At 50.7% G+C, this 24,233-nt stretch overlaps 1 protein-coding gene across 3 annotated transcripts in view; it reads left to right on the top strand.

Annotated features, from left to right (window-relative positions):
* PTP4A3 (protein tyrosine phosphatase 4A3) overlaps positions 1 to 24,233 on the top strand; it is a 41,700-nt gene that overhangs the window by 12,775 nt on the left and 4,692 nt on the right. For all 3 annotated transcript variants that reach the window (XM_063174871.1, XM_063174876.1, XM_063174862.1), the window contains exons 2-5: positions 17,920 to 18,738; positions 20,013 to 20,105; positions 23,336 to 23,466; positions 23,843 to 23,917. In XM_063174871.1, coding sequence (XP_063030941.1) covers positions 18,634 to 18,738; positions 20,013 to 20,105; positions 23,336 to 23,466; positions 23,843 to 23,917 — 404 coding nt within the window. In that variant the 5' untranslated portion in view covers positions 17,920 to 18,633. The remainder of the gene's footprint in view (positions 1 to 17,919; positions 18,739 to 20,012; positions 20,106 to 23,335; positions 23,467 to 23,842; positions 23,918 to 24,233) is intronic.

The following is a 24,233-nucleotide window of genomic DNA, read 5'->3' as shown; positions in this document are numbered from 1 at the left end:
GGTCTGTCTGGGCTCTTTGGAGATGAGCCTAGGCCTTGGTCGTGGCTCTGCTTTGGGGTTTTGTTGTTGAGGATAAGATGTGTCAGGGTCTCAGTCTTCCACACTGGCCGTGGGGCCACACAGATTCACCAACACCAGAGCTGTGGCAGAGGACAGGAGGAGCCTGTCAAGAATCCTGGGACCAGGTGACTGAAATGGTCTCTTGATCTACTGGAAGGTCTCCTTGAAGGAGTAAATACTGTTGGCTATACAACATTTGAAATTCTTTCCAACCCAAACCATTCTGTGATTTTCGTGACAATTCTAATGAGGCTCCTGCATCCCTAAATTCACGTTTCTGCTCTCAGGCTGAATCCTGTACAAAGCATCATTACCTGGACAGAAGCAGAAGCTTCATGATGAAGGTGAAGTTCTGGAGTGTGACCTGTGCTGTTCCCAGTGTGCTCCTGAATCCCAGCAGCAGGTCACTGACACTGGTGACACTCACTGTCACCCTACCCTCAGCCTGGTGGCTTGGTTTTGACAGTGGCAGGGCAATGGTCAGTGCATGTCCCTGGGTGCCACCACAGCCTTTCAGCCCCCATCATGGCAGCTCCAGAGCTGCTGCTCCTCGTGGCTGGCGAGCATCTGACGGCCCTGTGTGAGGAACAGCTTGCTTCCCTCAGCCTGGGAGCGAGCACAACACCCACACTGGCACTGGCCCAAGACAGAAGCTTTGGGAATCCTCCTCGACAGCGTGACAGCAAATGCTCCTCTCCAGCAGGGCCAGTGCTGGGAGGCTCCCAGCAGCAAAGCCCATCCTGGTGCAGGAAGAGCTTGCCTTGGGCTGAGAGGTTTCCTGCACCTGCGTGACTGAATGTGCTGGAAAGCACCTTCCATGTGTGCCAGAGTGGTGGAAATCCATCTGCCAGCAGATGAACGTGTCTGTGCCTGTCCTGCCGTGCTTTGAGGAGGGGGGTGGCACCTCATGGAGGTGGGCAAAGGGGCCCACCTCCTCAGTTTTCCTAAAAAGCTGACAGTTCCCACCTAGGTGAGGTCAGCCACATCCAGGTGGAACTTCATACAGGTTAAGTGTGCTCCTCAAAGGTGACCACGTGCCTGTAGCCCACAGATGAAGCCACCTCTCTGGGATGCTCAGCCTTGTCTAATTCAAGTTGGGCCATGCAAACTTGACATGGAAGAGCCAACAGGAGCAAGATCCTTTTGCCTGTTCCTCTTGTGCAGTCTCTGGATGTGGTCTTGCCCAGGCTGAAGTGGCCCCAGGGATGCAATGGTCCATCCAGGCTGGAGTTCAGAGCAGCCTGACCGTTCCCTGAGAGCAGCCATGGCAAGCAGCCCACGTTTCACAAGTGGGGTTTTCCCATCAGGCTCTCCAGCTGCTATAAATAACAGGAAACGTTTTGTCATTTTCTGCTCTGGGGAAGGTCAGGAGCTGGATTCTGTGGTCTTTGGAGCTTTAATAAGGTTGGAGATTTATGCAGTGTACCCAGAACTCCCCCGGGACAGCTTGCCTGAGGCTGTTTGGCTCCTTGGATGCAGAAGTCCTGAATGCCAGCCTTTGACAAAGTTACCATAGCTGCCCTTTATGAGCTGTCAGGTCCTGCTAAATCCTTAATGTGCTCTTCATCTCCAGGCCAGATGCTAACTCTTGGGTTGCTGCCGAGCCAGCTCACGAGAGGTTTGAGCCATCTTCTGTCAATGATAGGAAAAGCTTCCACCATGGATCCCATGATGGATGGATCTAGGGATACCTAAATCTCATGAGCTTGCTGGGAGCCCATCTTCCCAGAATCACAGAATGTGCCCTTGTGAGACCCACCTGTGCCCAGGTCTGGAGTCCTCAGCACAAGAAAAACATGGACCTGTTAGAGCAGGTCCAGAGGAGACCACAAAAATGAACAGAGGGCTGGAGCATCTTCTCATGTTTGCAGCAGGATGGAAACCCAGCAAACCAAGTGGGAAGATCCATCCCCAGGGGGTTGCTCAGACCTCTAGACAACTTTTCTGGGTCCTGGAGAGCCCCAGGCTCAGACCTGTGCTGCCTGTAGCCCCAGCAGCCACACAGGGAGGAGGCAGGGCTCTGTCTGCTGCCTCTCCCATTTCCCCAGCAGATGCAGGAATGCTTTGATGTCCACTTCCCCAGCCCCAGTGCCCAGCACCAGGATTAACCACCCGTCAGATGTCTCCATTGACTCCAAATAAATCTTCTAAACTCAGACAAGCACCACTCAGAGGGGTCCCAGCATTCCCCTCTTGCAGAATGAGAGTTAAAAGTCATTTTTCCCCCTGCACCTGCCTCTCTGAAGCCAAGGCTGTGTTTTATTTTTAAAACCTAAGTTTCTTGGTGGTTGGCTCCTCTCCTGGGGTGTACAGGCCAGGGACAAATAGAAAAATTGCCCATCTCAGTGGTACAAAGAAGGTGAACAGTGTGGAACGTGCTCACATGGGTTGAGAGAAACTCTTCCCCCCTCCCCAATCTCTTCTTCCTATAACCAAGACAGAAATGCAGCTCTAGGGATGATTCTTCAGAAAAATACTGAATTTTGCTCCTTTTTGCATGTTTATGAAAGTGTTCTATTTGTCTCTGAGGGGTTTTTGGGTCAAAGTTAGCATGCCCTGTGCAGATCTCTGAAGCCTGGCTCAGTCCCACTTAAATGGTTTCAGTGAGGCTGAATTATTTTTTGTTAAAGCCCATGTGTTTACATTTCATAAGCTTATTTTAAAACACATGTGTATACAAGAGCAGGCTTATTTATATGGCAGATTGGCCTGCTGTGTCCTTACCTGACTTAAGTGTCAAGGAAGCGGCTTTTTTTAACTTTTTACAAGCAGAGTTTAAAATAAAATACTGGTTTGCTGTAGCCAGTGAATCTGCCCAAGAGAGGAGGTCAGGACAAGGTCTTGTTTTCCAACTGTAAAATGTTATTTTGCTTATTTACAGAGCTTCCTCTCACCAGCCATCATTTTAGGTTAGTATGTTAACAACAGCTATAGGTAAAATAAAATAAATAAATAGTGTTCCCTGGAGTCTTGGCAAGCCAAAATCCCCAAGTAGCCAGGCTTCCCAGTGAAACAGCTTTTGGGAACTTTCCATCAGTAAAGCAGGATTTGCTGGGTGACCCATTCTACCCAGGTTCTTGGCAAGATTTCTGATTTCAAGTGCCCCAGGGAAATACTTGAGAAAAGCCTTTGTGGAGAGATCTTGGCATTTTCTACTTGCCCCAGAGGAAGGATTTTATTCTTGATTTTAATCATATGAACTGGTAACACACCAGTCCAGCTGCAGGAAGGTGAGGAGCACTTATGGTGGTGCAGTTCAGTGCTGGAGTGTGAGGAGATGTGTGTGGACCTTAAAGCAGGATGGGGAGGGTGAGGAGAGCCCAGGGAGCTACGAATTTACACAAAACCAAGGGGAAGCTTTGACTGTAGGACATATAATTCATTTTTCACAAAGAATGAGAAGCCCACATGTATTTTTATGCCTGTGCTTGGAGAACTTTTCCTGCTTCTATCAAGCTTCCACGTGGGGCTGGTGGACATGGACATGAAGACCTAGGAGGTAATGAGAGAAGTGTTGACATTTACACCCAGGAGAGAGCTGGAGCAGACACAGAGTGAGGGATGGTTTTCCATCCAGAGCAGCCGTAAACCAAAGCCCTGACCACTGGTGGTTATTTAAAGACTCCAGCAGTGTTTCCTGCCATGGGAAGGTGCTTGGCCCACGTTCAGCCTGGGCGACTGCTCTCTGCAAAGCCAAATAAACAACAACCACTTGAACTTTCCACCTTGCAGGCTCAGCCAGATGCCTCATCCTGGGCCATGACCAGGCACCACACCTCAGATGGGCTCTGTGGATGAGCCTGTTTGGAGGATCCAGAGTGCCCACCACATTTTGGGGTAGAGGGTGCATTTCCTGTCTCTGAAGGACCCTATGAAAGAGTTTGGTGCTCTTTGGAGCTGAGAGAGGGCATTTGGGAAGGAAGATCTGTGTCTCCATGTCCTTCAGTGACCTTGGGCAGGGCAAAGGGAGGAAATTATATCCTTTAGCTCTAAAAGTGTGCTTTAGATGCTCTATCTCCTCAGAGGAGCACAGTTCATTGGCCAGGACCAGGAATCTCATCCATCAATCCAGACATGGCGGTAATGTGTGACTGCAGTGACCATCTGATCTGCAGGATGTCCATGAGGCTGCCAAGGCATCGGGGCTGAGATGCCCATAGCAAGGCTTCAGCCCTTGGGGAGGTTGGAGGTGGTCCCTTCCATCCTCAGCCCTCCATTGACAGTCAATATGAGATGTCACAGTCCTCTGTAGGCATTTTGTTGCTTTTATTGAGTTGTAGTCAACGCCGTGCACGTCCTTCCCCACTCTGACCCTTCCCCGTGAGCTGAGATGTTTCAGCAACTCACATGAACCCTGCAGTGGATGCTCCTCAAGTCCAGCTCCTCAGCCTGGGAACTTTAGCAAGACTTGGCAGCGGGGCTGTTGCAGGAGTGATCCACACAGGACCCAGAAATCTTGCTGTCAGTGCAGCGTCGGCCGGCCCGGGCGCGGGGTCAGGCCCCTCCGAAATCAGACTGTTGACGAACAAGCTTGAGCACATTCAAATGCTTCGTCTGATTTTCTTGGACTGCAGAGTTTCCAAGGGAGCCAAAAAGCTGGCTGCTCCTCTTGTTGACTCTGCAGGCCAGAAATACAGCTGGGTTCAGTGAAATAAGGAAGCTCACAATTCTTGTACTGGTGTAGCAGAGAGGGGAAAAGCTCAATTTGGAAAAGCTCAAATGTCTTTCTGGAGATAAAAACAAGTCCAAGGTGGTGCTCTCTGCTGCCTGACATCTCTGAATTTCTGGCAAAGAAGCAAATCCAGGGGCATTTCACTTCAAACTTGACCAAGTTTGAAAAGTTTGTCCGCACAGGCTTTGAGGGGTGCAGAGAGAAGCTGTGCCAGCACTGAGCTGGGATGAGAGCACAGGAGGCTTCAGGCAGGAGGAGAGCATCACTTTAAACTGCAAATGAACCCTGAAATGACAAAAAACTTGAAGCAAGCCCACATTTCGGGTCAGGCTGGCCGTGAATCAGCTCTAGAAAACGAAAGACAAAACTTTCTGACTTCAGTTCAAGTTATGAACTTACAAACTCTCATTTATCTGGTTTAATGGATGCGAGCCAAAGACATTTTTTGAGGTTAGTGGATGGGACAGCTTCCTGAAAATGAACTCATTGAGAAAGGCGTGATTTGGAGACAAAGTTTGTCTCAAATTCTCATCCTGTACAAGGCTGGGTTAATGTGACATGGAAATACCTTCTGTATATCCCAGAGTTGCTCTTTAGCATCCTCCATCCATTTAGTGCTCTCTGCTAAAATGCAGAGGCATGATAAATCACTTCCAAAAATGAAAGTTGAAAAAAAACAAATCAGATTTTAAACCCATCTGAATGACAACAAATGTGTGAAAAGCTTTTGCACAGGACAGCCATGTAACCTCACTCCATTCCCCCAAGATAACAAGCACAGAGTGGCAGTGAGCTGTGGACAAGTGGGGCAGCCCATGGTCCAGCTTTGTGATTTCATGGCTCAGAGATGGGGATCAGAATAGAAGTGTCTCACATGTTGGTAGTTTTTGTCAGCAAATCTTAGTAGGGTTGTTTTTTTTTTCAGAACAAGGATATTTTCCCCCTCTGTTTCCCTTTAAAACACTGTTTTATTTTTGCCATTGCTTTAAAAATGGCTGTGTATTCCCCACAACTGTCTTCAGGCATTACAAAAATCAGAATATTGCCTGAAGCCAGGCATAAAAATGCAGCAGAGGCGTCATGCAGGCAGCTGGGCTAAAATTGGTATCTGCTAAAGTTAGGGGAGATTTCATGGAGCTGTTGTTTTATTGAAGGGGACAGGTTGAAGACCAGGGTTTTATCAATACCCTGGCATCAGAGGGATGCACTACTGGTCCTGCATGGTGTGAACCTTCCTCGTGCTGGGTGCTGTGGCTGCAAGCTGGGATGTGCTCCTGGTGAGGAGTCGGAGGTGTTGTCACCAGCTTTGGAGGCAGTGATGCCACAATGATGCTCCTGCCTTGCTGGAGAATTGGATGAGCTCAGAGCTGATCCTTAGTGTTAACTAAAGCCTCCTGTTCTTACACTGTGCCAGTCTCCTGGGAGCAGATTTGGGGCAGGAGTTCCTCTGTGCCTGAGTTATTTATGGCTCCATGGGTGCACCCAGCCAGATCACCACAGTCCTGCCAGCTTGTGAGGCTCAGACAGGGAGGCTGTGTCCACATGGGACAGGTTGGTTGGAATTTCCAAACCTTGCAGGGAGGTCTCTTGCTGAGGTCCCCACAACCTTCCAGGTGCCACTATCTGGTGGAGCTTGAGGGAAGTCCCTCTGTTTCTAGTAAATGCCAGCCCAGGACGTGCTAATGACTGCAGAGAGGATGTGCTCCATCTGCGTGACGAATGACACTTACAGGAGATCTGGAAACAGGATGGGGATGTTTTATTGACCAGCTGATAAAAGAAAATGCCAGAGAAATTCCCCTGTGGGAACACAGGGCAGAGTTTCACCCCATGGCTCAGCATTGAATTACAGTGCTCATTTAGCAACCCTTGGCTGCCTGTGCCAGTGCTGCCCACAGTGCCCTGCCAGTACAGCTGCCTGTTTGTAGAGACATGGGCTGGGAACGGATCACGCTGAAAATAAACTTTTTTATTTATTTTTTAACTCCCCCAAGGCATGATCGACTCCATGATGCCTTTGCCAAGACAGCCTCGTGCTGGTAGAATTGAGCCAAACCAGTACCTGCTGACTTTACACTGGAGCAGATGAACCCCATGTCCTGTGGCTAGAAGGGACATCTTCAGTGTCCCTTGTGTCTACTTCCTCTGTCCACTGTGATCCAGCCCACACCAGGCTTGTTTTGCTCTTGGTTGACATGTGCAGTGCCAAATTTAAATTATTTGTGAAGTAGCAAAACATCCTTAGTGCTGGCTGCTGAAGTACTGTGTACACATCTGTATCTGTAGGGTTTTTCTTCTAGGATAGTGATGTATGGATAGTATGGATTTCAGCATGTAGCCAGGTATATTAGTAGGAATGCCCTAATTTTGCTTTTTCTCTGTACCAAAGGAGCTTACAATGGGGGAATTAATTGAGCCTTAACTCAGCACTGGGTGTTCTGCAAAGTCTCCATAGATATTCCTCAATGTTTTGTTTTCTGTTTGCAGCAGCCTGGCTCTTTAGGAAGCAGCATGAAAAAGAGGTGGAGAAAAACCCTCCCAGGATTCACTCATGGCCAACAGAACAGGGAATGTCTGTCTGCCTCCTCCCCAGGCTGAAACCCTCTTGTGTGCCCCTGGGAGCAGAGGGACAGGGACCATTCTGGATGGATTTCAAAGCCAGTATTTAACCCAGACAGCTTGTTACTGGTGTGTTGCTTTTTCATTCACCTCCTTTCCCTTTTTCCCTGCTGAGAGGCAGAGCATGTGCGTGTGCATCCCCAGAAACATTTACTATCATCAGTCAGCTTCATCATAAATGATGAATTTGAGTTTGCAGCTTCCTTTACCCAGGGAAGCTCATTTGCTTTCAGCTTGATTAGAGCCTGCTCCAGCACAGCAAGGGTGGCTTGGAAATGCCACCCACGCCAGGGTGTCAAAAATGCCTCAGAAACCATCTGGGAGCCAGGGAGCCAAGCGGAGCCGGGAAACCAAGCAGAGCCTTGCGTGTCTCCAGGCCATTAAAGCTCACCCCTGGGGCTGGGGAGGATGTGCAGAGCACGGATGAAACGCTGCATCCTGCCTGTCCCATCCCTGCTGGATCCGGCCCTAGGAGCTGAGGAAGTTTTCCTGCTTAGCAGGGTGGGGAGGCTTCACATCTCAGCCTTTATTAATGTTCAGGTGATAAAAGTGTCGCTTCCTTGCCTGGCGCGTCAGAGCAGCCAGCACCTTCAAACGCTCCCCTTTCTGCAGGGAATTTGCATTTCCCTAAAGGCAGCACCAGATTTATGCAAAAATCTAGATGAAAGAGAGTCAAAGGCAAAGCATGCTCATGAGTAAGCTTTCCTGGGTACTTCCTGAACAGTCAGACCCTCTCCTTCCAACCTTTTGGGATTTTGGGGAGAACCTGCTGACTACAGGTTCCTCCAGCCCCAAAAACACTTGGTGATGACCACTTCACCTCCACATTTTCCAAGAGTGGTATCAGTCTGGAAAGGAGCTTTGAGGTTGTGACATCCCACTGTTGGATTTGATTTTTCTGGGTGTACCATTCCCTCTTGTTATGGTGTTGAGGTGGTGTTTCCTCTCTAGACAGAATGGATTTCTTCCTCATCCTGCCATCCCTGAGGATGTGGTCCTTCTCCTTCAATGATCTCCAAAATCACCTGGGCACAGTCCATCAAAGCCAGCTGGCTGTGCTGCATGACCTTCTCCTTGCTTTCCCTGACAGGATGGGAAGAGCACCAAGTATCATCATCCCACAGTGGCTCTGACATGAGCTTTTTGCTCATGCAAATCATTGCAATTTCCCTTCCTGAAATACCAGGGCGTTTGCTGGCTTTTACAAAGCCACTGCTGGAAATCCTTCCTGTGAATGACAGGAAGAGGATTGGATGACTCTTCATCTTCTGTATCAAAAGACAGTTCATTTAAGTTCAAGAAGTGCCAGGATCTCTATAGTTTGCCATCTTTTTTCAGCTGGTTTCGCCTCCAACAGTGGCTGGGAGCAGCCTTGGCATGCCAGAGCATCTCTTGTGTGACAAGTGAGGATGTGATTTAAAATCTGCTCATCTGGGGCTGCAGCAGCTGCTCTCTGCTTCTGGTGTGCAGCCCAGAAAGGGACAGGCTTGGTGGTAATTGGGGAGCCCATTTCTGCAGTCCAAAACCACCAAGTCCCAAGCTGCAGCACTGTGGGGTTCCAGCCCAAAGGGTTTTTCATCCCATTTTCCTAATTCTTAGTGTCCTGTTCCAGCAAGGTTTTTTTTAATACCTTGGTTAAACTTGAATCCAGTTTGAACCCAATTTGGTGAAGTTGCAGGTGGGAAGCTGGGTGGGAGCTGATGTGGAGAACCCAGGGGAAGGGTCATGGTGACACCCAACCACTCTGGCCATCAGACACTCAGAGAAACATGCAGTGGTTTGGGCTTTAAAGATTGTCTAGTTTCAGCCATGCTGCCATGGACAGGGACACCTTCCATTGCAACCAGTTGCAACCGAGTTGAGTTGGTTTCTCAAGGTCTCATCCAGCCTGGCCTTGAACACTTCCAGGGCTGGTGCAGCCACAGCTTCTGGGGACAACCTGTTTCAGTGTGTCACCATTCCCATCATAGCAAATCTCCTCCTTATGTTCAATATGAACCTGCCCTCTTTGAGTTTAAAGCTGTTGCTTTTTGTACTATCACTACAGCCCCATGTAAAAGTCTTTTTGAATCTTTTTTTTTCAGCCTCTTTAATACATTGAAAACCTGCAGTGAGGTCTCCCTGACCACCAATTCCTGAGCTGCAGAAAGAGCCACTGCCACATCCTCACCTTTTTATGCCCATCTGAGCTCAGCTGCAAGGTGCATTTCCAAGGAGCTTTGGGTTTCAGAAGTTCTGTAGTTGGGAAAAGATCTCAAGTTGCACCAAGGGAGATTCAAGTTGGATATCAGGAAGAGTTTCTTCACTGAAGGAGCAACTCAGCATTGGAATGGACTGCTCAGGGAACTGGTGGAAAACATCCCTGAAGTGTTCAAAAATGGGTAGACATGGTAGTCAGGAATGTGGTTTGGTGGGTAGGATGGTACCTGGTTGAAGGATGGACTTGATGAGCTTGGAGATCCTTTCCAACCTGAATGATTTTACAGTTCTGTCTACAATTCTATTATTGTGGTTTGTAGACCTGAGCAATCTGAGCTCCCACTGCCTTAATCTCCTCCCTCCAAAGTGATGCTTGATCCTCCTTCCTCCTCCTTCCAGTTTATTCCCCATCTCCCATGTGGACAAGGGGCAAATCAGGCTGAGGACATGAGGCAGTGTTTACACACCAGACAGGCTTGGCAGTGAGAGTGGGGACATTGCTGTCCCTCCAGCAAGAACAGCTGTGACTTGCAGCATTTCATGCCCTTTGATCTTATATTTGAAAGAAAACCACCTTCATTTGCTCTGTGAGCTCCCACAGTGTGGGACAACTCTTGGCACAGCTTTGGGGTTTTGCACAAGGGTGGCAGGACCATAGGATTTTGTCCTTGTTGCTGAGGATGGCTGGGTCCAGGAGGGTAGGAGTAGGTGCAGGGGAACAGGAGAGGGTACAGGATCAGGCCATGCTGTAGCCATGCATCCAAATCTGGCAGCTTGGAACTACCCACCTTTGTTAACATGTTGCTTTTGCAGAGCATTTGTCCTGTGGCAACCACAGAGCTCTGCCGTGTCTTTCTGCTGGAGCTAAGGAGTTTTCTGGAAGAGGGTTTTAGGGAAAACCATCTCTGCAGGACCTGGGCTTAATGGGAGGAGCCAGGAGTGTGATGTGTTCTGGGGTCTTGATAACATTGCCAGACCTTGACACATCCTACCCAGGAGCAGCCTCTTTTCCCATCTCCCTTCACTTCCTCCATGGCTTTTAATTATCCTGGCTGACACTCAGTTGTGTTTCCCCAGGACCTCTCTGTGTTGTTGATACTCCTGAGGGGACACTCCTCACCTACATGGAGCAGCTCTGTCCCATCCTGCTGGAAAAGGGACATCCCTGGAGGGGCAGTTTCAAGGGGCAGTTTCTGCTGTTAAAGTGACAATAGCCATGGCTGGAGAGGATGAGGAGGAGACAACCCAGGGGGTTATTGTCCCCATGGGCTTGGTGGCTGCCTTCAGAAGTGCTTTGGTGTCCCTCACACAGGAGAGGGCTGCTGCCACCTCCCAGCAGCCTGTTAGGATCTGTGTGACCCTGTCTTGGGGTGAAATGTGTAAAACAAAAAGTGCAGAGCAGCAGCAAGATGGTTTGGGAAGACAACCCCAAGCAACACAGAGTCTGGATGGTGGAGGAAGCTGAGAGACTCACAAACACCATCTAAACCTGCTGCCATTGACTTGGAAGAGCTGCCTTTCTCCAGAGCTTGGCTTCTCTGCACAATCCTGACCATAGCTTGATGCCACCAGAGATCTTTCCATGGGACACATCACAGGCAGAGCATGTTCTGTCCTGTGTTGCATCCACAGCATGTCACAGAACACTATTTCAACATTGTCTGCAGGTCAAAATCCACCCTTTGGGTAGATTTGAGTCCCGTGGAGCCCCCTCCATCAGCAAACTTCCATCAAAGCCACCGCTGCCTGCCTGGGCTGGGGCTTGTGCAAGAGGCGCCAGTGACGCAGACAGGGCTCTGGTGGCCTTGGCTCAGGGCTCCCGGTGGCCTGACCAGGTAATGTAGGGACAATTCCCATCAGAATCCCCCCACTGAGGATGGACATTGCAAATAGCAAAGTTCAGGTCTCGTGGGACAGAGGTTCAGGCTCCAACTGCACCTCAAATGGGAGGTCGTGGCAGCTCCTCCCTGCCCTATCCAGGAGTGTGCTGCTGTTTCTCATGTTTCCCCCAAAAAAACCACATCATTCTGCACCCCCAAGCTTTGCCACCTGCCACAAGTATTAAATTTGCTCAAAATACCGTGAGAAACCACAAGAAAAAGCTGAACAGATGTTCAGCTGCACCAGAGTTCCAGGGTGGGAGAGACACGTGGCAGTGGCACTTGTTAGGGGGGAGCACTGGGGTCAGTTTGCCCCCAGTGTGTGTTTTGGGGCAAGGATGCTGCTTTGGGATTCTTTTCTTTCCAAAGATACTGTTGGACAAGGCTTGAAGCCTGGAAATGCCCAATCACACACAGATTTGCTTTTTTTCCCCTGATTCTTCTGGCCAAAAGAAATCCCTGAAGGGTGGGGGGAGCTGGCCCTCAGTATTTGGGGTGCCTGACTTCCCTGTGCATTGGCCACCAGAGCGTGGGGACCATCCATCCCCAAAGGACCAAACCTTTCACCTCTCCCCAAAAAAGCCCTCTAGGGCACACCCTCTGCAGATTTGGGAGGCAGCCAGCCCCAAGCCTGTTATTACTTTTCCCCATGGAGTTGGCCTCTCTTCCTCCCCCCTCTTTTTTCTTTTTTTTCCTCCTTTCCCTTCAAATCCAAGCCAGGAAAAACCTCTGACGTGGGCACACGGCTGCGAGCTCCTCGTGGCTGCTGGGGGAAGGCAGTGGAGGGGATATCCCAGACCATAAAACCAGGATCTCACTGTGAGTTGTCCTCTGCTGGGAACAGGGTGGGAGGGATGGATGGGGGGCTGTGTTCAGCTAGGGAGTTCCTTTTCCCCACAGCATGGAAGGTTTAGTGCCTTTTTCTGGTTTTTATGATTCTCTGATGGCTGAATCTCTTCTGGTTCAAGAAGGAATTGGGTTAAAAAGCTGTCCATGGAGACCTCAAATTCGAGTTGCTTGGGGGCTTTGTGAGAAGGGAAGAGCTGAAATTCCAGCTAAGGGGCTGTTGAAGGGGTGCTTGAAGCATCATGTTTCCTCCAGGGCATTGCCCTGTGAGCTCTGGACAGGAGAGGCAGCCCTGACACCGGTGGCATCACAGGAATTCCAGTGTGAGCACAGGGTCAGTGTCCAGGGGTTGTGAATTTGGGTGAGAGGGAAAAACAACTCCCAAAGGACCTTTGTAGGCACTTTCCACTCTGTGCCTCAGCCTCTCTTCAAAGACAAAAGGTGCAAATACAAGATAAGAAAGGGTTGATCATGTTACCAGTGCCTCCGGTGCATTCCCAGCTTGCACAGTGCTGGGAAGACTTTGCTCTTCTTTTTATCCGGCTGGCTGGCTCTCTGCCTCAGTTTCCCCATTCCTCCCTCTTTCCTGGTGTCCTGAGTGCCTCCTGCTTGCAAATGCTGGCATCTTTCCCTGCTCTCTAAGTGCTACCAAACTCCTTAAGTCCAACTGGAGCTGTAAAATCAAGGGCTGCACAGCTCTCTTTGGCAAAATTTCCTGTTAGCCAGTATTTACTGCACACCAAAAAGGATGTGGGGAAAGATGCATGACTTGGTTTATCTTGCAGGTGTGTTTTCATGGGCTGCCAAGAGTCCCCCATCCCTCTCCCTCTACACCTGTGCATTTTTAATCCTCCTTGTTGTGTTTTGCACAGAAAACATCACGTGCAGCAAGAGAAACAACCTAAAAATTAACCCCTTGGAGGAAAAACCCCACAATGCTGCCCTGGCAGATGGTGCTGGGCACTGCTTTGCCCCTGGCAGCAGGTACCCACAGCCACCATGGTACCCAGCATGGCTTTTCCAGGTCATCCCATCTGCTCTGTGCAGCTCTGCCCTCCCTGGAGCAGGATGTGCTGGTGCTGCTTGCACCTCTACCCACAGATGCTGGCTCCTGCTGGGTGTTTTGTTTCCGTCGCTCTCCTCCCGGACCTTTCCTGTTTCCCTCCGTGCGGATGCAACTGGAGGAAATCTCAGCACACTGGCTGTGTCCCAGCTGCAGTCACAGGCTGGGGACAGCTCTGTGGCTCTCTGTGTCCTGGGACCTGTTCTCCCTGGCAGTGATGGCAATGGTGGCAGTGGTCACACTGGTGGCAATGCTTGGAATGGTGGCAGTGTTGGTGCTGGTAGTGCTGATGCTGGTGGCAGTGGTGGTGTTGGTGGCAGTGGTGCTGGTCATGCTGGTGGCAGTGGTGTTCCTCCTACTGATAGTGGTGACACTGGTGGCAGTGGCGGTGCTGCTCATGGCAGTGGTGATTGTGGTGGTTGTGGTGGCAATGGTGACAGTGGTGGTGCTGCTGATTCTGATTGCAGTGATGGTGGTGGCAGTGGTGACACTGGTGGCAATGGTGACAGTGGTGATGCTGCTGGTGCTGCTCATGCTGGTGGCAATGGTGACAGTGGTGGTACTGTTGGTACAAATTTTACGTGTGCAGCTGAACCTCAGAGACCTCCTCCCCATGGTCAGTCATGTCAGTGGCAACGGATGTGTGCAGAAACTTCTGCAGGGTGATAACTGGAAATACTCAGAAACTTGGATTCATTTCTCAGGATGATGGAAGTGCTTGTTGGGAGCAGGGAGAGGAAGACTTCATCAGCCTAAAGGGGAAAGGGCTGGTCGGTGTCTTGCTACGTGAGCTGAAAGCAGGAGAGAGGTCAAGAAGGTGTGACACAGCTGAGTGTTTTGTTGGATTTCTCTGAAGATGAACTTTGAACAGGAGATGTGCTCACTCTGAGATCTATATTTATGCACGGGTGAGATACACATTGTTTGGGTGAGTGAGAGCCTTTGTTCCGAGTCCCGCTGCTAAGGCTCATGTGGAGCGACACTTTGGCTCTGCACAGCTTCCTTTTCCTTCTCTTGGGGATGTGCTGTGTTTAGGAAAACCTGACTCCACCATCTGTGTCCCGCTAGCCGGGTACCAGCAGCACAGCCATCGGGTCAGGCAGCTGCTCACTGCTCCAACTGAGCTCTCCCAGTCACTGAGTGAAGAAGATCTGACCTTTATTTTCCATCAAGTTGCCATGAGGAAGATCAGCCTCATTCCTTTGTTGCAGGCTCAGTCCCTGGACATCTGGGATGAGGCCAAGATGTTTGTAATGGTCTTGCCACCCTGCAAAGGAGTATTTCAGAGAGCCCTGTGATCCCCTCAACTGTGGGGGTGTAAGACAAGGAGATGATGGCTCAGTGGTCCCCATCCCCAAGAGCAGCATCCTTCACTGCTGTCTTGCCACACTGGTGTGTGTTCATACTGGATCCTTAGTGGGCTCTTGGCTGCAAAATTCTTGTGTAAGAAGCAGAAATTTCCACACTCAGGGTGAAAATAAATCCACAGAATCATTAAAGTTGGAAAAGATCTCTGAGATCAGTTGTTAACACCGCCAGGTGTACCACTAAACCATGTGCCACAGCCGTGCCTCTTGAACACTTCCAGGGATACTGATTCCACCACTTCCTTGGGCAGCCTGCTCCAATGTCTGAGCATCCTTTTAGTGATGAATTTTTTCCTTATACCCAATCTAAGCCTCCCCTGCACAATTTGAGGCTGTTTCATCTTGTCCTGTCCTTTGTTACGTGGGAGAAGAGACCAACCCCCACCTGGCTACAACCTCCTTTCATCGAGGTTCCCCAAAATGGGTTTGAGCCTGACAGGCCATTGCTGCATTGCTGAGCATCCTCATCCAGGGCTTGTTCACTGTGTCCTCACATGCTTCCTCTCCATCCCCCGGAGCGCTCAAATGAGAAGGATTTATATTCCACTTGGCAGGTTATTAATATTAGCTGAAATTCCCTTTTCCACATTGTTCTGCCACGCTTAATATGGAGATCAGCATCTCAGCCTGAACCGCCGGGGATGATTTGTGATTGAATACCCATTAGGGATTTATGGGCTTCAGGACTGAATTGCTGGGATGTGTGATTGCCAAAATACTTGAAACGCTTCCACTGGAGAGAGGAGACCTTGTGGGAAAGGAGCACTCGCTGTTCTCGTAGGCAGGCGGTTCCCACTGAGCCTCCCTTACTGGCAGCGAGCACGCCCAAGCCAAAAAAAAAATTGTCCAGGATCCAGAGCACCGATGGAGCATAAACTGTGTGCTGGATGATGACAGGGGGCAGCGCTGGCATTGGTGCTGGCAGCAGCTCCCAGCCCCACGGGGCTGCTCAGCAGGTGGGATTTAATCCAGGACATGGGTAAACATGGGCACAGTTTGTATTGATGTCCCTGGCAGCCGGTTAAAACGAGGTATGAGGTTGTTTGGAGGGAGAAAAGTCTTTTTTTTTTATGCTTTCCCTTGTGCACCTCTGGTGCTGGTGTGTCAAATCAGATTGATCATCAGGATCAGATCAAATCATTAGGACAGATGGCATTAAACACACTGGAAGCCCGAAGAGCAAAAGCATGAAAAGTAAAAGCAAAATATCCTCAAGTCCTTTGTTTCACTGGGCTTTCAAGCTGATGGTTTGGGGCAATTCCTACTTTGCATCAGCTCTTCCCTTTGAGCAGGCAACTGTGGCTGCCCATCTCTCCCACCTCCCGTCCCTTTTTGTGGTTGTGCTGGCCAACAGATTGGCAGCTGGGATATGTAGGAGCCAAAACCACCCCAGTATTATCCTCCAGAAATAACAAATTGGCTCTTACTCAGCCATGGTGAGATTGTTTTGGGAGGAAGCAGACCCCACAGACAAAGTGATAGGTGGGATCATCACCAAAAAAAACATAGTGAACACTGTGGGGGAAGCAGGTTTCCCAGCCCATCTTGCAGGATCATTGTAAGCTTTGAGCAAAAATTCCAGCTGCTGTGGTCCAGGTGGGGAGGATCAGCTACCCTGGGGGGTTCAGCATCATCTGTGGGCTGAGCTGCTCTGAATCACACCTAAATTGCTGCAGAGAGGCAGCTCTCACCTCACTCCCATGCCTCAGCCAAGCTCCCAGCCTCCATCAGCCTCTAAACTCTGATTTCTCAATGGGGACTGGAAAGTCATCCCCCCTGAATGTCCCACTCATCCCCTGCAGCCCAGGTAGGGTTTGAACTTTCCAGAACATCCTTGCAGGACTCTGAGATAGCATTATCCCCTTCTTTACAGGCAAAAAAAAATAGTCAGGTGTGATGGAACATGGTTGTTGGGAAGAGTCTGTGATTTTAGCAGCCAAACTGGGCACATTCAGCAGAGCAGCTCTGCTTCCCCTGACACCTCACCTGGCATTTTCCTGTTGCTATTTAACTTTTTCATTCCTGGCTACCACTGGAGAAGCAGGAAGCGTTAAACACGTTGTAAATGATGCTCAGGCCTGGACAAACCCGTTGTCAGCAGCCAGGTGCTGTCATGAGCTGGTCAGGGCTCAGCTCATCTCCCTGCTCCCACCTTGCCTCCTTGCATAAGAGTGAGACAATCCAGAGGGGAAAGTTTCTGGCTGCTGTGAGGAGAGCCAAGGGGGTGCCTGCTGGCCTGGCTCGTGTTACTTATGTGCTTATAGTCTATTTTGAGGCTCTGGCTACCCAGCACTAAGCAGCTGCTGACCTGGGGAAGGACCAGCTTCAAAACAAGAGTCCAGTGGGGAACAACCTGGGGAGGCTCTGGCTGGGTTTCCCTCAGCACTGAGTGGGGCTGGCAGAGCCCTTGCCTCCCTGCTGGGCCCATCATCTCATGGATTTGAGTATTTACACAGTGGGAGTTGATTTTCTTTCTTAATCCTTCCCACTGCCATCCTTGAAAGCAAAGATGCCATGGGTGGAGGGGCCGGGCTCCGTTACTGGGAGCAGTGTGCCGGCGGTGTGGGAATGTGGATGAGCAGGCAGGGAGACACATCCATCACCTACCCTGGCAAAACCACACACACACAACCCCCTCCTTGGCCCCCCCTCCCCAAGATAGCTCATTTGCAGGCAGCTTAATTCTCCTAAGAGCATTAGAGGTGCATTTAGTGGACATGAGCCCAGTGCCAGGAGCATGTGGCCGATTAGCGGCAGCGGCAGCTGGGTTCGGGCACAGCGTGCATTTGGGGTGGAGATACTCAACGTGCTTTTTGGGGACACAAAGGTGAGGTCTGGGGGGGGGTCTGGAGGGGTGTCAGGGGGGTCAGCTGGCATGAATTGGGTGCTTAAATCCACCAGCAGGTGCAGATGTTGGGTGGTATAGGCGAGCAAGGCCTTCCCTGTCATGTGCTTTCTGTTCTGCAGGTGAAATGTGAGTTACCCTCTCTGGCTTTCCAGTGCCATTCCAGCTCTCCAGATAATATTTCAGCTTTAGCTTTAAATACCACCCCACTTTCTAATTTGTGATCTCCTGTTAAGATGAGAATGGTCAGGGATGCTCGCAGGGGATGTAGAAAGTGATGGTGCCTTCAGGAGTACCCACACCAGCCAGGGGCTTCCTTGGGGAGGAGCACGCTCTCACCATCACATTTCCCTTTCTCTCCCCCGCAGCCTCGCTCTGCACTGGGATTTATGGAGGTGCTGAGGAGCAGCTGTGATCCCCACAACCCCCTGCAGCCCGCCCTGTGAAGCAGCAGCCCCCGGCCACCTCTCCTCGTCCCGCCCAGCACCCCGACCCTCGGACTCAACCATTCAAGGCTCCCGTGCATGGATCTCCCCAGCGAGGCTCCGCTGCCCGACGCCGCCGACGCCGCCCCGTAGGCTCCCGGCCCCCCGTGCCGCCCCCAAGTACTCCACATACCCCGATGGGGTAACGTGACGGGGGCCACCCTCCCGCCACCACCCAGCACCCCCCATATGCAGAGGCCTTTCTAGAGCGCCCGGGAGCGCACGGCACCGGAGGCGGCAGCCGCTCGCCGTCGCACACACGCAGAGGACGCCAACACTACAGCAAAGGGATTTTTTTTTTTTAATTATTATTATTATTATTATTTCATTAATATTATTTCCCCCCCCCAATCTGGCTTTTTTTTTTCCCCCTGGGAGGCTTGTGGTGTGTCAAGGAAGCCGGTGCGCTCCCAGGAGTTGGGATTATTTGCACAACGTCTGTATATTGAGTTCTTGATCCTGTTTTATTTTTATTTTTGAAGCGCAGAGGGGTCGTGGGGTTTTTGTTTGGTTTTTTTTTGCCCCTCCACACCACTCTTTCTTTGGGTTTTCCCCCTGCCACTGTCAGCACCACCTCACCTTCCCACTGTCCCCACCATGGCCCGGATGAACCGCCCTGCACCCGTGGAGGTCTGCTACAAAAACATGAGGTTCCTCATCACCCACAACCCCACCAATGCCACGCTCAGCACCTTTTTGGAGGTAAGGAGGGGAGACTGGAAGGTGGGCACCAGGGTCTAGTTGCATCTTTTGGGGCTAAAAGATGATGTGGATGAGAGGGCAGCACATCCCCTTTAGTACCACAGCCCCTGGTGGCATCCTGGGGCAGTGGGTCCAATCCTTGCCAGCTTTTTGGGATGGGATGTTTTTCAGGAACCCAAGTGTGATGTTTGGGCACAGTAGAGATGGAGTAGAGTTTCCCCATCCCCATTGCATCCCCTGCCTGATCCACCAGCACATCATGTCACAGGGTTTTGGAGTGATGCACATGGGTGCACAAAACCTGCTCTGTCCCTCCCAGCACCTCAATAATGGCTTTTGATCCCAAAAGCTGTAGTGCCTAGAGTGTGTTGGGTAGTGCTGGAGAGCTTGGTGTTGAAGAGCCAGCACTAGTAGCAGCTGTGTGAGTGCCACTGCCTCAGGGTGACAGGAAGGTGGCTGTGATTTGGGGACAGCCACCCCTACTCGCTGCAGAGAGCGATGGGGACCACACCAGTGAGAAGAGAGAAAAATTCCCCTTTCCTCCAGTCTCTTAGACTTTTGGCCAGGCTGCTGAGCGTGTGGGGCTCACCACGGTCTGGTGAGCAGCCATGGGGAACAAAGGAGGTGGATCACTGGGGATGATCTCATGGTTCCTGGCGAGGCCGACGCACCGGGCGCGTAATCCGGGGGCAATCCTCGCGCCAGGCGCTGAGCCACGCTGGAAGCATCCCAAGGCCCACGCCTGAGCCTGCAGCGGGTTGGAGTGATGATGGGATACAGCAGCGAGGTGGAGAAGGAGCCCCTGAGCCATCTGTGAGATGCTGAGCTCTGCTGGTGGGGCATGCTCAAACTCCCCCACTGCTGCCTCCATGCATTTCTGCTCCAGGAGTGTGACCTCAGCAGGCACAAACAGTTTCTCCTTCAGAGGACTGGCACCCATGTCAGGGATGTTTCTTTGCCTGAGGTATAAAATCCCTGCTGATGAGGCTGGCAGGGCTTAAAAATAAATGGCCCATTGGTACTCGTGACTGAGGAGTCATGAAGATGCTGGTTAAAAATCCTACAGGGCCACGTGGCTTCAGTGTCCTGGGATTTCGTGATTCCTTGTGCCTGCCAGGGATGGACCATGAGTCAAGGGTTCAGAGAAGGGGCACAACACTGTTTAAGGGTCCATACTGCTCCACATGGTCATAGCAGGGCTTGGATGTGTTGGGGATAGCTGGGGTGCATCTGGCAGGGTCTGTTCAGGCCTCTCCTTCTCCTTCCCTGCCCAGGACCTGAAGAAGTACGGTGCCACCACGGTCGTGCGAGTGTGTGAAGTGACCTATGACAAGACCCCCCTGGAGAAGGACGGCATCACTGTCATGGTAGGTGGGCAGCAGGATGTGCACAGGGGGGCTGCCCCAACACCACCCTTAATAATCCCATCCCTTGGGGCTGTTAAACACCCTGGCAGCCCAGCACAGCATCACACTGAGGCAGGAGCAGAGCTGGAAGCCCAGCTGAGCTGAGCTGAGGCTGGTGCTTTAAAAAGAGCCGTGCTGCCCACGCAGCCGAAACTGTGACTCACTGCCTGAGTCGGCAGCTGCCTCCCTGCCTGTTGCTCAGGCTCTGCAGCATCCAGGGATGAGAGCTCCTGATCCCACAAGGAAGATGCACGTGGTTCCCATTCCCCCCCCCAGCGTTATCTTATCCTGGAGGGTTCTGTGAGCTCTTCCAGCAGCTGGCTGGTGCAGCTGGGGGGGATGAAAGGGAGCAGGCAGCAAGCTGGGAAAGGCAGAGCATGCAGCTGCCTGGGCTGTATCTTGGCTGATAGGTAATTGGAGATGATGTCAGATGTGATAGCCCTGCCAGGGAGTTCAGCTCCAGCTGGGAAGTGAGGCTCTGCTTATTATTTAGGGAAGGGTTTGGAAAGGCCTTGTGTCTCCTGGGGTGGTCCTCTGTGTGTAGGACCTCTTAATATAGCTCTGTCTGTATAATGTATATCCTAGAGAGAGGAGGCTCTTAGATCCTCAGGGATATGGGTGGATAATCCCATGGCTCTCTAGATACAGATCCTCCCGATGCAGATGTCTAGATAGAGATGCAATCTGTGTCTCTACTGGATATATCTTGGAAAGATCACTGTATCCTGCATATATAGAATCTGTGTGTTGTAGATCATAGCTGCTCACTTACACACCAAATTCTGCAGTTTACCCCATTTCTAACTGGAGCCTCTAGTCTGAGTTTCTATATCTAGGATATACATACCTCTTTACATCTCTTATATCTCTCTTATGTGGAGAGATACATATCTAGGATGAATTTTATATAGAGAGTTAGAGAAACTATACAAGATACTGTATAGAAACTAAATAGCTTCTATATCAATGTTCTATAACCATATAGAAACTATATAAGGCAAATCAAGAGATATCTATAACCTGGTTTTCTATAGATAGATGTATCTCTGCAGGTACAGAAATATCTCTATAATTATATCAAATCTCTGTATATTTTTGAGATATCATGGTATATATTTTTATTTGATATACACAGTTTGGTATATTTTTATCTGTATCCTCATTTATTTATCTGTATCCTCATAGATAGATCTGGCATATAAATATATCTTGGTGCACAAGTCTGATGAGGAGCAGCTGAGGGTGTTTAGCCTGAAGAAAAGCAGACTTGGGGAAGACCTTTCCTCTCTACAACTTCCTGAAAGGGCAGGAGTTGGTCTCTTCTCACAGATAATAAGCAAGAGGACAGGAGGGAATGATCTTCAGTTGCTCCAGGACAAGTTTAGATTGGATATTAGGAAAAATTTCTTCACTGAAAGGGTTGTCAAGCACTGAACCAGCCTGCCCAGGGAAATTGTGGAGTCACCATCCCGGAGGGGTTTAGAAGAGCTGTAGATGTGGCACTTGGAGTGGTGGCCTTGCCAGTGCTGGGATAACACTTGAACTTGATGATCCTAGAGGGATTTTCCAACATAAACAATTCTATGCTTCTGTATATAGACCATATATAGGTCTGTGTATGGAGAAGTGAAGGCTCTGGGGAGACCTTAAAGCCCCTTCCAGTCCCTAAAGGGGCTGCAGGAGAGCTGGACCATTTACACAGGCATGTAGTGATAGATCAAGGGAGAATGTCTTTAAACTGGCAGAGAGCAGATTTAGAGGAGACATAAGGAAAAAGGTTTTTATCATGAGAGTGGTGAGACACTGGCACAGGTTGCGCAGAGAAGCTGAGGCTGCCCCGTCTCTGGAAGTGTTCATGGCCAGGTTGCAGCACCCTGGAATGGTGGAAGGTGTCCCTGCCAGGGCAGAGGGTTGGACCAGATGATATTTGAAGGTGCCTTCCATCCCAAACCATTCCATCAGGGGATGATTCTGTAGGGTGCTGTGTCATCCCTGGTGTGAGCCCCTGACCTGCACTCATGGCTGCAGGGAGGACATGGCCCTGCAGGAGGAGATGGCCTTGCAGGACAGGGCTGGCTCAAACACTGCAAATACCCTGAAGCCCAGCGTGCTCCTTTGCCATCAGATCCCAACAGAAATCTCACCACCTGTTCAAACACTGAAGTGAAGCAGCTTATTTTGCCTTCTCACACTAAGGGTGACTTCAGCACAGCAGCTTAGTGACTCACTCCTCAACATCTGGGATTAGGGCCCAGTACCCCCCACCCTTCAGGGCTCACCAAGCCACATCCTCTCCAAGTGATGCTTCCCTTCCTGTCTCTCTCTGCCAGTGCTGCATAGCCAGTGGCCTTGCTCCTCCTGACAAATCTGTTTTGGGAAAGAAATCCCCATTTTGGGACACTTAGCCCTCATAACTGAGCCCAGGGCTGAGGGATATCAAATGCAGAATCCATTTGACCAACTTCCTCACCATGCTCCAATTTTGAACCCCTGCAATTTGAGGATGAAGCTCAGAAGGAGATGGGATTATTTTTTGTCCCTTAGTAGCCTTTCCTGAGGGATGATATTTAGATACCCTCATTTGGAATGATCTCCCTTCCTCTGACTCTCTCTCTAGGGCTGTGTGAGTGGTCCCCTGACCATTCTTCTGGTCTTCCCCTCCATGTGTTGCAGGAAGCTGAATTTCAGCACCTCATCAAGCTTGGAGATTTCAACCATCTTCAAGCCATCTTTGCTCAAATCCCCTACAGTGTGATCCCAAACTCTGGAATTAGGAGCTGGCAGGAGGGAGGATGGGAACTGCATCACCCCAAAGCTCAATGAGCTCATCTGGATGGGGATGGAGCATGGGGTGGCCATCCTGGTCTGCAGAAGCAGGAGGTCATGGGAACCATGTTGCAGATCCTACAGGTGCTCCTGTAGGCTGAACCTGTCCATAGGAGGCCAGAGGACTCCAGACCTAGATTTGTGTGGCTTCAAACCCTGAGCCAGCGCAGCCAGGGAATTCCTGTTTGCCAGCTGATGCCACAAAACCACCTGTGTCCCTACAGAGCTACACTGTGAGCCCAGTTCTGGCACTCTTCTACCTCCCTGCAGCTGATGCCCCAAACACCATCACCCCAAGTAAAAACCAACCCCTAAAAGGTTTTCCCCAGAGACTTGACAACGTTTCTCTCTTCCCAACCATGCAGGATTGGCCATTTGATGATGGAGCACCTCCTCCCAGCAAGATTGTGGAAGATTGGCTCAACTTGTTGAAGACCAAGTTCTGCGAGGACCCCGGGTGCTGCGTGGCCGTGCACTGCGTGGCCGGCTTGGGCCGGTGAGTCTGAGCCCAGCTCCTCAGCTGCCACCCCTCATGAGTGCAGGAGAGGGAAAACCATGCCAGCTCTCCTCTTCCCCTTCCCCAGCCCCACTCCGAGCAGGATTTTATCCCAGCTGCCACCTCTCCATGAAGGCAAGAGAGGGACAACCATGCCAGTACTCCTCCTTCCTTTTCCCAGTCCCTCTTTCAGCAGGGTTTTGTGAAACCTTAGTGGGAATAGGTGTTGATGGGGAGGATCTGCTACCTGAACTTCTCCTTGAACTTTAAATGATGGATATTGAACTTTAGATGATGGATATTGAACTTTAGATGATGGATATCAGCCTCTGGGCTGTGTGACTGGGGAGTGACAGCCACTGCTTCTGCCTTTCAGAGCTCCCGTCCTTGTCGCGCTGGCCTTGATCGAGAGTGGGATGAAGTATGAAGATGCCATCCAGTTCATCCGACAGTAAGTGGAGCAGTGGTGTGGTGTTAGGGCAGAAACCCCTCTCTGAGGGAATGGGTTTTGTGACACTGGCGTTGGTTTTCTCTCCTTTGGGAGTGGGAAAACAAGACATTGGTGTGGAGCATCCCTGAGGGGCTTGTGGCAGTCACCTCATCTCTGCCCCACATTTCCTCCCCAGCTCTCCATGTCCTGGGACTCAAAGGGTGGATGAGCAAGGAAAGCTGCTGGGCTCAGTGCCTATCTCAATCCCTGGAGGGTGCACCTGGCTTCAGCCTCCAAAATCCCTTTCTGCTCCAGGAAGGAGTGCTCAGCACCCTGA

The sequence above is a fragment of the Melospiza melodia genome, chromosome 1 (genome assembly GCF_035770615.1).
Source record: "Melospiza melodia melodia isolate bMelMel2 chromosome 1, bMelMel2.pri, whole genome shotgun sequence".
Taxonomy (NCBI): domain Eukaryota; kingdom Metazoa; phylum Chordata; class Aves; order Passeriformes; family Passerellidae; genus Melospiza; species Melospiza melodia.
Note: the sequence above shows the minus strand (reverse complement) of the source record. Positions and strands in the feature narration are given on the sequence as shown.